This window comes from Crocuta crocuta, unplaced genomic scaffold (assembly GCF_008692635.1).
Source record: "Crocuta crocuta isolate KB4526 unplaced genomic scaffold, BGI_CrCroc_1.0 scaffold219, whole genome shotgun sequence".
NCBI classification, from domain to species: Eukaryota; Metazoa; Chordata; class Mammalia; order Carnivora; family Hyaenidae; genus Crocuta; species Crocuta crocuta.
Window position 1 is genome coordinate 3470537 of NW_027551572.1, and position 16553 is coordinate 3487089.

Genomic DNA, 16553 nt, shown 5'->3' on the forward strand with positions numbered 1-16553 from the left:
AACCATGAGAGACTCTTGAATGCTGACAAAAACTGAGGACTGATGGATGTGGGGGGAGGGGGGATGGGCATGGAGGAGGACACTTGTGGGGATGAGCACTGAGTGTTATGTGGAAACTAATTTGACAATAAACTATTAAAAAAAAAAGAAAAAAATATAAAATATGGGTAAGTCATCTTATCTATGTAGAATCATAATTCAGTCTAACCAAATCTCTACATAGACCTCATGGTACCAATCCCAGCAAAGATGCCTACCCCTTTCATCTTTATAGACAGAACTAACTCACTGGTGGTTGTTGGAAGCCAGGGGAAGTAGATGGCAGCCCAGGGCTCTGTCCATAGAGTCCCTCCACTCATGCTCATTATGAAGTGAAGGACCAATCACTGCTAGAGAAAGGTTTTAGAAAGCCAGACAGGTGTCTGAAAAGACACTGGTGGAGACAGAGTTGTGTGCTATAAATTAGGAGGCTTACTGTTACCTCTTCTAGGAATCTAAGCCAGTTTTTCAATTCTTCCCTCTCAAAGTGACATTGTAAAAAATGTGTGTGTTTCACCATCCCAAAGAAAGAGAAAAACACTTTATAAGCCACGCCCTTCTGCTGACTACGGCCCAGGAAGTTTTGCTCTCTGGGACAATTTCTAACATGAACCCAAAGAATTTGTAGAGAATAACTAGAAAGCTCTAAAGCATTTTTACATCACAGCTATCACATTTTGGCACAGGGTTTGGGATTTGCAGGGGCAGTGAGGGGAGGCAAAAATTATTTTGAAATTGCTTTCATAAAATAAAGAATTTTATAATTACAAAATTAATATATTGACATTAGTTCTGACCCTTGAGGATGCCCTAAATTATATCAAGTCCATTTCTTTTTTTTTTTTAATGTTTTATTTATTTCTGAGAGAGAGAGCATGAGCAGGGGAGGGTCAGAGAGCGAGGGAGACACAGAATCTGAGGCAGGCTCCAGGCTCTGGACTGGCAGCACAGAACCCGATGCGGGGCTCGAACCCACGAACCCTGAGATCATGACCTGAGCCAAAGTCGGACACTTAACCAACTGAGCCACCCAGGCGCCCCAAGTCCATTTCTTTTTTAATGTTTATTTATTTATTTTGAGAGAGAGAGAGAGAAAAGAGAGAGAGAACATGAACAGGGGAGGAGCAGATGGAGAGAGAGAGAGAGAGAGAGGATCCTCAAGCAGTCTCCACACTCAGCATGGAGCCAGCACAAGGCTCAATCCCACGACTGTGAGGTCATGATCTGAGCTGAAATCAAGAGTCAGATGCTTAACTGACTGAACCACCAAGGTGCCCCTTGAGTCCATTTTTTTAGGAAATTAGAAAGCAGTGTCATCAGTAGAGATGCTCTCATCCTACACGCTTTCTGCTTCCTATCATGCCTTCCTCTTGTGACCCAAGCTTGAATTGTTCTCTCCCTCTACTGAACTTGGACCAAGTATTGAAGTATAATTTCTTTAATTCAGAACAAGCTATGATTCCACTACAGATTTTATTGCCATCTTGCAATAAAGTATCTTCATTGAAAATATTTATGTTTGTTTTCCTAGATTGCAAGCTACTTGAGGGCAAGGACTTGGTTTAAGCTGCTTGCTCACACTGCCTGGAGCCTTGTACAATACTTTACACATAGCAAACACAACACCGCAGTAAGTGTTTCTTCATTTTGCCTTGACTTTTAAAATACTTATGAGGAAGGGATATAATTGCCTTGGTCAACCCCTCTGATAATCTCCAAACCAGCTAATATGGCTGTTCACCACATTCCCTGTCTTTCATGATGGTTTAAGGGAACCCCAAGCATGGACAAGAGCTATGAAACTCATATCCACAACCAAAGGCTCTCACAAAAGTTAAGTATCTCTGCACAGGGTGTATAGTGAAGTATTGTGAGGAAAGACTTCTAAAGGACAAACTAGTCCATGTTGTTAATTTTCTGTTTGTGAAATGAAATTTGGGTGTCCAAAAATAGAAAACTGTGAGTATTTGACAAAAAGGTTTACTTAAGATTTTCTGTGGTACGTTCATCCTACAGACATTCTCAGCAGAGGCAATTCCATGCCTGTCATGAAAGACACAGCTGCCAGTTATAAGCAAACCTACTCAGACTGAAAGTACTGAGTCTGGACTCAGCTCCAGGATTTACTGGGGCAAACTTCCAGAGAATTATATCACTGGGGGATGGTGTCGATAAGCACATCATAGTTTATGATTCTGTTCACCCAGAACCACCCCAGAGATGAATGGTTAACTCATTTTTGTTTTATGCTTGGGCATAAGAAGTTATCAGGGTTTTAGAAACTACTTGAGAATATTTCTGGAATAACAGAAAAACCCTATCAGAAAAACTGCTAGGAAGGAAAAGAGCAGGCCAGCTTGCTCCTTTCACTGCACATCAAATTTTTTTAATCATCTGGTGGAAATTTTTCTTGTGGCTATAAATTCCTGGAAAGCATTCCTTAAAGTGCGGGGGTGATATGGATCACCAAATTGGTGCCTTTCTTTTTAACAGCAAAACTGACATACATCTACTTGAATAAATTAAGATTCCCCTGGTTCATTTGTTGAAGAGAGAAGAGGGCAGAAAAATGGCAATTAAGGGGGAAAGGTAAAAGATATTTTACAAATTATTAAGATAAGAAAATTCTTATCTTGCTCTTTCTGAAAAATAAATGCACCATAAAATCAAATTACTCAATTTATACCTCAAGTTTCAGATTTACTGAAGCCATAAGGTTTTCATTTTCAATATCTAGGAGGTGTTTATGACAGGGCTCATTGCTTAACATGGAGTTTTCCTTTCAATGATTTTCATGCACTGTAGACCCAAGAAGTACTGACACTTGAGAGTGAACATCAGTGTCAACTCCACACTGAACATCACAGGTTGGCAGAAATGTGTCCATGTCCTACTCTCAGAATGTTGGAGGCTCTGAATTCTTTAATGCACAGGGCATCAATCTTTGCACAAATGGCTGATCACTGGGTAAAGCTACTTTACAGAACATCTATACACTATGGTAGCTTACTGCCAGAATGGCTAGAGAATCTATGACCATTTCCAGAATGGCTAGAATTTCCTTTCAGAGAATCTATGACAATATTTTTCACCCAGGAAGCTATTTGTTTGCTTTTAATTAAACTTTTTATTTTGAGGTAAGTATAGATTCTCATGCAATTGTGAGAAATAATACAGAAACATTATATATGCCCTTTGGTAATATCTTGTAAAACTCTAGGACGATATCACAACCGAGATGTTGGCATTGATATAATCAAGATCATAATGTTGTCATCGCCCCAAGGATTCTTCAGGTTGCCCTTTTATATCTACACATGCTTCCATACAGCCTCTACACCCCCGCTTAATCCCTGGCTACCACTCATCTGTCCTCTAGGGCTATAGGTTTGTCACTCAAAGAATATTATATAAATGGAATCATATGGTATGTAACATTTTAGTGTTGGTTGACTTTTTTTTTGCTCAGTATAATTCCTTCATCAATTATTTGTTCCTCTTTATTGTCAAGTAGTATCCCATGGTATAGATCTATCACGGCTTAACCATTCACCCACTGAAGGATGTCTGGGTTGCTTCCAGTTTTTGCCTATTACAAGTAAAGTTTCTATAACCTTTGTGCACAGGTGTTTTGCATGAACATTGGTTTTAATTTCTCTGGGATAAATCCCCAACAGTAGAATTGCTGAGTTATATAACACTTGCATGTTTAATTTTTTTTAAATTGCCAAACTGTTTTCCACAGTGGCTGTACCACTTTGCATTCCTACCAGCAAGGTATAAGTGATCCAGTTCCTCCACATCATCATCAACATTTGGTGTCATCACTATTTTTATTTTAGCAATTATGACAGATTTCTGTTGATGTCTCATTTTGATTTTAATTTGCTTCCCTAACCGTTGCTAATGTTGCTGAGTATCTTTTCATGTGCTCATTTGCCATCTTTATATCCTTAGTGCAAAATCTGTTCAAGTGTTTTTCCCATATTCTAATTTGACTTTTTCTAACCATTGAGTTTGGAGAGTTCTTTATATTTTCTAAGTCCTAGCCCTTTGTTAGATATGTACAAACATGCTCCCCCAGTCTGTACCTTTTCTTTTTTATTCTCTTAACAGGGTCTTTTGAAGAGCAAAAAAATTTCATTTTGATGAAATCCAATTCATCAATTTTTCTTTTTATGGTACTTTTAGTGTCAAGTCTAAGAGCTCTTTGGCTAGCCTTAGACATAAAAATGGTCAGCTAACTATTTTTCTAAAAGTTAGCAGTTTATTTTTTACATTTAAGTCCATAATCCATTTGAGCTATTTTGTGTATGGGTTCATTTCTTGCCTATGGATGCCCAATTACTTGGGCGCCATTTGATAAAAAGTTTGTATTTCCTCTATCTCTTTTCCACCTTTGTCAACAATCAGTTGTACATATTTGCATGAGTCTGTTTGAGCTCTATTCCGTTCTTCTGTCAATACCACACAACCTTGCTTACTGTAGCTATATAACATGTCTTAAAATTGAGTAGACTGTTTCCCCACACTTTATTCTTCTTTTTCAAAGTTGTTTTAGATATTCTAGTTTCTTTTTTTTTTTTTGCTTTTTCATAAAAGTTTTAGAGTAATCTTCTCTCTATAAACAAAAATATCTTGCTGAGATTTTAATAGAAATTGTATTAAAACTATATATCAGTTTGGGGAAATTAACATTTTTCTTATATTAAGTTTCCAATTCATTAACAAAATATGTCTCATCATCTGTTTAGATCTTTGATTTCTTTCATCAGCATTTTGCATTTTTCAGCATGTAAATCCCATTTACGTTTTATCAGATTTACACCTAAATAAATTTTTTTTTTAATTTTTTTAATGTTTTATTTATTTCTAGGAGAGAGAGAGAGACAGCGTGAGCAGGGGAAGGTCAGAGAGAGAGGGAGTCACAGACTGAAACAGGCTCCAGGCTCTGAGCTGGCAGTCAGCACAGAGCCCGACGCGGGGCTCGAACCCACTAACCGCGAGATCATGACCTAAGCGAAAGTCGGACGCTTAACCGACTAAGCCACCCAGGCGCCCCTACACTTAAATAAATTTTTTAAGCAATTTTAAATGGCATTATATTTTGAATTCTGGTGCCCACATGTTCATTGCTAGTATGTAGAAATACTACTAAATTTTGTATATTTATTTGGTATCTTATGACTTTGCCAAACTCATTTACTGGATCTAAGATATTTTTGTAATTTTTGGGATTTTTTATGTCCACAGTAATATCATCTCCAATATAATTGGGTGTATTTATTCCCTTTATATCTGTATTTTGTTTTCATTTAAAATGTTTTTGATTGTAATAAAAAACACATAACATAAAATTTACCAACTTAACCACTTTTAAATGTACAGTTCAGTAGTGTTAAATATTAAATCAGTATTCCTCTCCTTCCTTATTGTATAGGCAAGAACTTTGAGCACTGTGTTGAATAATTGTGGTGAAAGCATATATCCTTGCCTTGTGTCCAGTCTCAGGGAGAAAGCATTCAATCTTTCATGCTTTTTTCTTATTTTGTTTTTATTAAAATTTTTTATTAAAAATGTTTTTAATGTCCATTTTTGAAAGGGAGAGACAGAAAGAGAGAGAGAGAGAGAGCACCAGAGGGGGAGGGGCAGAGAAAGAGGGAGACAGAAAATCCAAAGCAGGCTTCAAGCTGTCAGCTCAAAGATAGACATAGAGCTCAGGCCCACCACCTGCTAGATCATGACCTGAGCCAAAGTCGGATGCTCAGCCAACTGAGCTACCCAGGCACTCCTCAGTGTTTCACTTTTAAAAATAATGTTAGCTGTAGGAGTTTTTCGTAGATGTTCTTTCTTAAGTTGAGGAGGTTCCTTTCCATTCCTAGTTTTCTGAGAGTTTTTGTTATGCACGGACGTGGAAATTTTAAACACTTCTTCATCTTCAGTGAAGATCATCATGTGGCTTTCTATATAGTCTGTTAACGTGGTAGATTACATTCCTTGTTTTTCTAATACTGAGCCACGTGTGCGTCTCTAGAATATCCTCTACTTGGTGTGTAATTCTTTTTTATATATTGCTAAATTCTATTTGCTAGTATTTTGTTAATATTTTGGATCTATCTTCATGAGGAATATTAATCTGTGCTTTTCTTTTTTGTAATATTTTTGTCTGGTTTTTGTATCACAGTAATATTAGCTTCATAAAATGAATTGCGAACTACTCCCTCTTATTACCTGGTAAATATTGTGTAAAGCTGGTGGTATTCTTTTTTAAACATTAGGTGGAATTATCCAGTAAAATCACATGAGGCTGGAGATTTCTTTTTTTAGAGTTTTAAAATTAGAAATTCAATTTCTTTAATAGGGCTAATCTAGTTATTTGTATCATACTGGGTGAGTTGTGGTAGTTTATTTTTTCTAAGTTGTCAAATTTATGTGTGTAGATTATTTTATAGTATTTCCTTGTTGTCCTTCTGATGTTTGCAAGGTCTACAGTAATAACTCATCTTTCATTCCCAGTATTGGTCATTTGTGTCTTTTCCCTTTTTTCTTTGCCAGTTTTGATACAGGTTTGCCAATTTAATTGATCTTATTCAAAGGAATTGCTCTTTGTTTAATTGATTTCCTGTATTATTTGTTTTTATTTTTATTATACCCTCTCATCTGCTTTCCGTGGACTTAGTTTGCTCTTTTTCTAGGTCCTTGAGTTGGGAGCTTAGATGTTTAGTTAGAGATGTTTCCTCTTTCATAAGGTATTTAGTGTTATAAATTTTCCTCTCAGCACTACATGAGCTGTGTCCCACAGAATTTTACATTTTGTGTTTTCCTTTTCATTTAGTTCAATTTTTAAAACTTTTCCCTTGACACTTCCTCTTTGACCTATGGATTATTTAGAAGTGTACTGTTTGATTCCCAATAATTTGGGGGGGTCCATTATCTTTCTGTTATTGATTTCTAGTTTGATTCCATTGTGCTCAGAGAACATATTCTATTATTTCAATTATTTTCTATTTTATTTTAATAATTTTATATTTATAAGCAAATTGAGGTTTGTTTCAAGGCTCAGGGTATGGACTGCCTTGGCATATGCTTTGTAGGCACTTGAAAAAAGTGTGTATTATATGGCTGTTGAGTGAAATGTTCTATAGATGTCGATTAGATCCTGTGGCTGCTGGTATTAAGCTCTTCTATATTCTCAGTAATTTTATGTTTAGTTGTTCTTTCAATTGTGAAGAGATGGGTAGCTAAGGGTTCTACTATAATTTTGATTTGTCTGTTTTTCCTTTCCGTCTGTCAGTTGTTGCTTCACATGTTTTGCATGTGTACATATTTGTATGTGTACACACTCTGTTTAGTGTGTATATATTTAAGGTTGCTGTGTCTTCCTGGCAGATTGACCTTTCATTGTTGTATAATGGCCCTCTTTATCTCTGGTAAATATCTTTCTTCCAAAACTACTTTATCTTATATCAGTATAGTCTTTCTTGCTTTCTTTTGACTAATGTTTGCATGATAAATTTTTTTCTATCCTTTTACTTTCAACTGCTTATATTATTATGGTTAAAGTGATTTTTCTCAGAAACAGCATGTAGTTGAGTTATGTTTTAAAGTCCATTCTGCCAAACTCTGTCTTATTGTGCATATTTAAATCACTTATATTTAATATAATCATTGATATGTTAGAGCCCCTAATCATTCTTGTCTCTTAGTTTGCACACTGCTGTATACTCCCTTCTCAAATTGTACCAGGGTTGGTTGTGTAACCGATAGAAAGTAGCAGAAAGGGACGCCTGGGTGGCTCAGTAAGTTAAGTATCTGACTCTTGATTTTGGCTCAGGCCATGATCTCATGATTCATAAATCTGAGACCTCTGTTCATCTCTGACACTGACAATGTAGAGCCTGCCTGAGATTCTCTCTTTCCCTCTCTCTCTGTCCCTTCCCTAGTCTCTCTCTCTCTCTCTCAAAAATAAAAATGAACTTTAAAAAAAGAAAGAAAATGGCAGAAATTATGGTATGTCACTTCCACAATTAAATTATAAAACTTTGTGGCTTCTGTTTGAATTTTTACATTTTAATTGGATAAAGAAAATAAAAATAAGCTGCACTGTTAATTTGGACTACTTGGATTTCCCCTTCATTCATCTTCTTTCATTTTTTGCCATGTTATTTGACTATTCTGAGCAAATAAATTCTGATGATCTGTTCAGGAATCTTGATGTTCCATAATACTTTTCAGCATTATTCACTGACCGCTGTTTGGAAGGCTTTGTGTAAATATTCCACCCAATGGATTACAATTTATATATAGAAGCCAACCAGTGAAATGAAAGAGTAAAACCAGCTTCTACCATTAAACATGCATGCTTATGTTGATAAGATCATAAAGCAGCCCTGACTAAGACCTATAAACCTATTATAATAGGTGGAGAAATTTTACTTTAACAACATACTTTTTCCAAGAAGGAAAGTTGCAAAAGAGTTGGGTAATTTTAGAAGCATGTTAACTACTTATAGTAAAAAAAAGTCCTCTCCCTTATCTTCTGTCCCACCCAAGTCTGTTTTCACATTGATCTTTTTTTTTTTTTAATGTTTTATTTATTTCTAGGAGAGAGAGAGAGAGAGAGAGAGATAGCGTGAGCAGGGGAGGGTCAGAAAGAGAGGGAGTCACAGACTGAAACAGGCTCCAGGCTCTGAGCTGGCAGTCAGCACAGAGCAAGCTGCGGGGCTCGAACCAACGAACCGCGATATCATGACCTAAGCGAAAGTCGGACGCTCAACCAACTAAGCCACCCAGGCGCCCCATGTTTTCACACTGATCTTAACTCACATAAAAGCTAAACAAACATTTACTCAGAAGAATAAACAATAGTCATGTCAGTAACCGTTGTAACTCACAATTACAGTATTCAACTCATCAAAGGAGTGAAGAAAAGGCCTGAGAAGGGTCGGGATCTACACAATTCCAGATATCCATATGAAATTTTTAAAAAGGACAATTATCTATTTAATGTTTTGTATCACATGAATTCTGCAGAAGCCAATGAACTTCTGAAAGCCCCTATTTGCTTTGCACAATGTACTCACCTTCAAGTACATGATCCAACAAGGATGAATAAAGTATGAGTAATGGGTAACCATAGTAAATTCTTTTCTAATGAATGCTGGTGATGCAGACGTTATGGTAGATTCATTCTTTAAATCATCTAATAAATATTTATAAGCACTTGGTATTGTAGATAAGTCTCAAATTTTAGCCTCTCTAACATTTATTTCCAAATATTAAGGCTCAAAGGGATATGCTTTCAGGAATTTTCCCTAGAAAATTTTACCTTCATGAGTGTTATTAATGAGTGCTATAAATAATTTCGGTCAATGTACATCATATATAACTCTGAATGTATTTTTTTCAAAGAGGGAAGTAATTAACATTACATTTTGTAGTCACACTACTCTGTAAGAGGCAATTCATTTTTTGGCCTCCAACATAAATGAAAGACTTTTAAAAGACTGTCATTGACAACAGCAACTCCTTTATGAAAACTGTTCTGAATCTTCCAAATTTAGGGAAAAAAACATACTTAGGCTTTAGGAAATTTATTTCTAATGAGTAGGCTTATTAATTTTTAAAAGGTAATTCTACACATTGTATATTGTCCTGTATTTTTCTGCCAAGCACTAACCAGTTGTTACTACCTATTTATTTGAATGGTCTTTGATTTAAGGATGATTTTACTGACTAGACCTAAATGCCATGAAGATTAGGACCAGAAACAAATCAAACATGTAGAAAAATTTTTACATGAAGGCAAAAAATATAATTTTGCAGGAGGGAGCCATTCCAAGTGTCTTTCTAGCCAGGATGTGTCCCGCCCTTGACTCTTGAATCTGAGTGTGCAGCTTTATACATGCAAATAAGCTTGTTCTGGCCCTGAGGCAATGTGACTCAGGCTGCAAAGTCCATGCTATGACAGTGAGTCAACACTGAATACTATGGACTCACTAATTTCTTTTTTTTTATATTGCATATTTTTTTTATTTTTTATTTTTTACAAATAGTTTATTGTCAAATTAGTTTCCACATAACACTCAGTGCTCATCCCCACAAGTGCCCTCCTCCATGCCCATCNCTCACTAATTTCAAGTCAGCCTGTCGGGCTTATCACAAAATGAACAGTAGCACAGTGAGTTCTGGCTAATTCTGCATGGCTCCCTTCTGTTTAAAACATTACACCACTCTGGCATAGAAACTTAACTACTGAAACCAGGGGCCCCTACTCCAAGTTCTGCAGCACAATAATAGATTTCTCATTATAGAGAGAAGGCTGAGGATCAAGTGGACAATTAGCCACAGCCACAGAAGCTAAGAAATGGAAAGGAGTTAAGTGACTAAAGCAAAGATGTCTTGAAAATGAGACATGAGACATGACAAAGATGCAAGTAAAATTCACAGCTCACTTCCCTAGTATGTTGGTAGTGTTCATCCTCAAGCCTATAGTCTACCAAGTGGTTAAATTTGGGTGTCACATTTAATGGGCAATTTCCAATTCTGGTGTTTTTGTTGTTGTTAGAATTTTAAAACCTGGTAAGATAGGAAGAACTTCAGGGCAGAGTAATTTGTAGAAATACAGGTTAAATTTATGTTTCTGAAAAAAAAGAGGGTGGGGCGCATGGATGGCTCAGTCGGTTAAGCGTCCGACTTCGGCTCAGGTCATGATCTTATAGCTTGTGGGTTTGAGGCCCGCGTCGGGCTCTGTGCTGACAGCTAGCTCAGAGCCTGGAGGCTGCTTCGGATTCTGTATCTCCCTCTCTCTCTGACCCTCCCCTGCTCATGCTGTCTCTCTCTCTCTCACTCTCTCTCTCTCAGAAATAATAAACATTAAAAAAAATTAATTTATGTTTCTGTTCACTCTATGTTGGATATCAATCCAGTTCAGCTAATAAAATCCCATTTACACATTTTGAATTACACTTGAACATATAAGCAAAAAAAGTAAAACAAAAAATAGCCGCCTACCCACAACGCATTCCATTTGTCGTATTCTGGTTAAGGGAGCTGTTGATCCATACTATGGTGTTGTTGACACACGCTTTTCCCGGGATCTTGAGTTCTTGTAATTCAGTGTCATAGTCAATAAAAACATCTGTCATTGTGCCAAAAATGAACAGCATGCTTGGATGAGATAGTCCATGGAGAAATGCAAATAAACTTCCCACAAGCATCAGCCAAATGTCAGTCGTTGAAGAAAATCGAAACTTGAAAAACAAAGGATTCAGAGATCATCTATGGGTGAAAAGCAGGAGAAGTAGGACTATTTAATCGTAGTTACTAGATTCTGATAAATAGTATTCAGCACCATATTTTATGGGAATCATCTTCACTGAACAATAGAGTTTTCACTAACTATATAAAAATAAGTGATATATTAATTATCTAAGACAATAGACTCTTACATTGTTAGTTTGTGTTATTTCTTTCCTAGTCTCTGAATTCATTCTCTTTACCTCAAGAACTGACTTCAGTTCGTAGGTACTGATTAACAATGTAAGTGGGAAGTGATCAATGGCATTGATGCTATTGCCATGTAGAAATACTGCGTGAGGTATTCAGCAATAGCATAAATTGGCTCCCAGAGCAGATATTGACAAAGAAAAGTGCCTATTTCTGCCTAGAAATGCCTTTACCTTGTGAACATTTGGGGAAAATACCTACACTATGGAATTTATATGGATATGTCATAAGAATGAGTATACATGATATGGTTACTGTGATGATTTTCTTTACTAAAATAATAATTATGGGCTTAATGATTATTTTCCAGGACACTTCTCTGATCTCTCAGATAGGATTTATGTGTTTAATTAGCAATATATTTCTTCTTGCCATTCGGCTTGTTATCCCATAGACAAAGTTTATGACTGAAAACATGAACACTGTACTTTAAAACCTGCCAATGACTGAAGATTTAACACTCCTCCATGATCTAAACAATTTGTTGCAAAATTTATGTCAAAAATCAGCACAATTTTATTACCAATTGAAAGAAGCTAACTTGACTGCTGTCACCTTTTTTCTCATCTTGCAACCTGAGGAGAGAAACATATGGATTTATAGACCATCCTTTCCAAACAAAGAGAAGTTCTCCGTAGCTGGTGATTTTATGAGTCATCCTTTAGTAAGAAATAAAGTTCCCGCTGGCTGAGAAATTCTTGCTAAACCTGGCATCCTAAAAACAAGCTTTTATTTTTCAGATTTACCTCTTCTAGAGATTTTGTTATAGCTATATTTCATGTTGAAAAGAGATTCAGTGAGATTTTCTGAGAGATATTGAGAGAAAATAAAAATTTTATATTAGCAATAACTATTGGACCTCATCCTTGACCCTCAACCTGTTTCTATTATGTTTCCTTGTGGGTAAGTTGAGGTGGTTGGATTAGCTGATTTAAAGCTTCCTTATAGCACTTCAAAAATTTACAACTACATTAAATAGTACTGATGTGATGGACAAGTTTTTAAAAACTCCTATACTTCCCATAAAATCATATTTCCTTAGTATATCTTACTCATTTCATTTCTCATAATGTTGTATCCAACCATATTTGACCTTCCCAACTCCAGGGATCTCTACTTCACCTGAGTCATCCTTCAAGGATACACCCTGTATCTTTCTTTCAACAGAAACTGCTCTACTCCATTGATACTCTGAGACTGGAGATGCATCTTGTTTTATCACTTCCTTTCTCCTTCTACACCATTTTGTCATCTCAGTTGGGATCTGCAGTTCCTTAAACCCTCATTAATTTACAATGGTTAAAACTCTATCAAGATTGTCTTCCTTCCCCATGCATCCCAGCTCCCACAGCCAGCCATTTGGACCACATTCTTACCATCATCCTTAATCCTTTTCCCCACCTCTATCTTTGGAAACTCCCTCATCTCTGCATCCATCCAACTATTTGCCCCTCTGTGCTTGAAGCCAGGCTGTGGGGCCTGCCGGAGACTATCTCTCCACCATGTAAACTGATGCCAACACATGCCATGCCTATCAGTCAGCTGCCCTAATGTTCTCCTCCAGCTCACAGTAGAATCCCAAGTCTTTGCTCACATGTCCAAGGCCCTCCATAGTCTGGCCAATTGGCTCTCTGACCCTGTCTCTTTCTACTTCACTCCAATTCTCTCCACCCGAGCAACCTGGCCTCTTTGCTAACCTTTGTTCATTCCAAATTTATTCTCACCTCTGACCATTTGGACTTGCTGTTTCCTCTTGCCAGAATGCTCTTTCTTCAGATGCCCCCTCACCTCTTTCAGACGTTCTCTCAAAAGTCACCTTCTCAATGGTACTTTCCCTGGTACCCTTGCCTCTAAAATTTTAACTTTCTCCCCACATTATTTCATATCTTCATTCCATGTTTGCTTTTTATTTTATTAGACAGTGATAGATTATTACTAGCTACCATGCCACGTATTATATTTACTTATGGTGCTTATCATGTCATCCTCACTAAAATGTAAACTCCCCAAGGACAGAGATTTTTGCCCATTTTGTTCTTTTCTGTATCCTCAGTACCTGTAATAGTGTCTGAAACCTGGTATACATTTAATTAATATGTATGAAATGAATAAATGAATGAGTATGGTCTCCATCCTTAACTCAATCCATAACACTGCACTTCATCTGTCTGAAGATTATTCCGTTTCCCTCCACAGCTTTCTCAAACATTCATTGTGATCTTCTCATTCTACATTACCACATCTAACAGAAAGTATTCGCCTCTAAAAACCAAAGAACTCACTCAACCTTCCTGTTGATTCTCTCTTTGCTGTTCATCTGCACCCACACCTATGTTCATCTTTTTTCCACCCAGTGAGAAAAGTGTGGTTCCTCTAGGCCCAGGCTAATCCCACCACTCCTAGTCTAAAACTGATGTTACCACATCCACCACCCCTCTCTGTTGTGAATTGCTTAAAATTTCTTAAAGAACTTCAACCTCTGCCTTATTACCACCTCTTTTTCAGGAACTTGCCTAGTGCCTCCCTTCTATCTTCTAAGTTAGACTCCTTCTAATCCTACTCTCATGCCAATGTATGATTAACTGACATTTGCCTTATATGAGAATTTAAACTTTTTAAAGTAAGGAGAAATATCTAGTAATTAAATTTTAGGGTTCTACTATTTTCCTATGGTAAGAATTTGGGGTTAAGGGATCTCCCTTGTGCTCATAAAATATTACTTGTCCAACTTCACCGCTGCTCATTTAGGTTAGAAATTCTATGCTGTTGCTGGGTACACAGGGGAGATTTGGACCTAACCCAGAAGGGATCTTTCAAAAGGTTTCTGAAATCAAATTACAGCAATGTTTTTTTTTTTTTCCAAATTATAGCAATTTGTTTTAAAGAGAAAAGGAATGAATCACCTATACCATTTTATAGGAAGTACAACGTGCATAAAAATATTATCTCTCTTTGTACCTTTAAGAGGAATATTAGGGAGTAATTCTAGAAAAGATGATGCATTGTTGAAATATTCACTTACCTTGAATTCTTATTATTTTTATCTGTCAGGATAAAAACAATGCACAAAGCATTAATAAGGACACAATTAAACATAGTCATTAATAATTTTGCTCTGGGAAAACAGTTTCATAAATTAGTTATATTCGAGTATTACAAAATGACCATTTGCTTTCTTCTTTTTTTAATTCTCTCTCTCTCTCTGTATGTCTCTCATATTACACAAGAAGATACCCTTTAGGTTCAGGACTGCTGGCTTGACTACATTTTTAGATATTTCTACAGATATGAGGTATTTGTATTTTCTGAGTGTCAACTGGAGACTAATAGTTTTTAAGTTTATTTTGAGAGAAAGAGCACATGAGAGCGTGCACAAGTTTGGGAGGGGCAGAGAGAGAGGGAGAGAGAGAGAATCCCAAGCAGGCTCTACATTGTCAACGTAGAGCCTGACACAGGGCTTGATCTCACAAACTGCAAGATGATGACCTGAGCTGAAATCAAGAGTCAGATACTTAACCCACTAAGCCATACTTGGCAGCCCAAGACCAACATTTTTAAATTAGCTGAAGAAAATCTAATTTTTTTGAACCACCAAGTAAAATGAATATTTATTGTTTGGTTCCTTAGAAACATCAGAATTTATCTATTTAAAATTGAGATTACAAACTAACTAGACAATAAGATGATGTTGACTCTCCTATGCCAGTAGAAACCACAAGATTGAACTGGATATAGTTTTCCCCAGCCTAGGCCGGAGCAGATGGAGAGTAGGAAGTGAAAGTGGGGGCGCAGGGTCATGGGTGTAGGGAAGCAAAGGGAAAGAACATCAGGGTGCTAATGTCAACCACCACCATGGGACAGCACATCCTGACTCCTTGGCATTTTAATTAATTTTATTTAAGTAAGAGTAAAGAGACATTATAGTGTATATAGAGATTAACATCTGGGGTTTGGGAACCAGATAGAACTAGATTGCTATGATGGCTCCACCAATTATTAGTCATGTGATCTTTGACAAGTTTTAAAAATTTTATTCAAGTCCAATTTTCTTTCTGTAAGTTGTAAAATTATAGAATTTGTAGAAAAAATAACTGCTTGGAATCACCTGTGCTCACTATATGTTAGGAACTAATGCCACAGATCCTCTTTCCCATTGTCTCATTCTAGCCAGCACTGTCTTAGTATAGTTTCTCACTAAATAATTATCACTATAATCAATTATAATAGATCAACAAAAGTCATAATAATGACTAATGCTAAATCAACCCTGCTCTACTAGGAAAGAGATAGTTGTAGATGAGATACTTTCATTTATGCATACTTTGTGCATTTTTACTTAGCACTTTCAGACATTCCATAACATGGATCCTGAAGAGAACTACCCATTTGTGGGTAAGAAATGCATCCAGTAATGGTTTTACATATTATTGATTTTTCTCTGCTCCTTGAAACTTAACCAACTTGTCCACTTTTGTTCTAACCTCTTTTTGTATAAGAAATAGTAAGAGAAAAAGGCCACTTACATAATCTGTCTGACTCAAAACCATAATTCTCCTCTCCAAATTTCTTCACACTGCGAAGAATTACTGAGTCAGACATGGTAATTGCAATCTGCAGCCAGTAGCCCTATAAAACAAAACAATCATTGCAATTATTTCTTTTTTCTCCTTTAAACAAAGTAGCCAAATGAAAGAACAATTTGGTACAAGAAATAACCTTCACTAACAGTATAAATCCTCACTAAAAAGCATATTTTTAATTGGTTAATAACTCCATGAAAGAGCCTAATTATTAGGAAAGATAAAGCCAAACCACTGATTATGGCTTTCCCTATCTGATGAATGAATAGTTACTTTTTATTTATTTGTTCTTTCTGCTTGTCTTTTCTCCCTCTCTCCCTCCCTTCTTTCTTTCTTTTTATTTCTTCCTTCCTTCTTTCTTTCTTTCTTTCTTTCTTTCTTTCTTTCTTTCTTTCTTTCTTTCCTTATTTTCTTCCTTCCTTTTTT

The 16553-nt window shown here is 36.4% G+C and overlaps 1 protein-coding gene across 1 annotated transcript in view; it reads right to left on the reverse strand.

Moving 5' to 3' along the window:
- Nucleotides 1-16181, reverse strand: part of ABCB11 (ATP binding cassette subfamily B member 11) — an 83903-nt gene extending 67722 nt beyond the window's left edge. The window contains exons 1-4 of the mRNA XM_077751085.1: nt 16071-16181; nt 14570-14591; nt 12071-12122; nt 11053-11291 (exon numbers count right to left, since the gene is read on the reverse strand). Of these exons, the coding sequence (XP_077607211.1) occupies nt 11053-11291; nt 12071-12122; nt 14570-14591; nt 16071-16146 (389 nt within the window). The 5' untranslated portion in view covers nt 16147-16181. The remainder of the gene's footprint in view (nt 1-11052; nt 11292-12070; nt 12123-14569; nt 14592-16070) is intronic.
- Between the last annotated feature and the right edge of the window lie 372 nt (nt 16182-16553).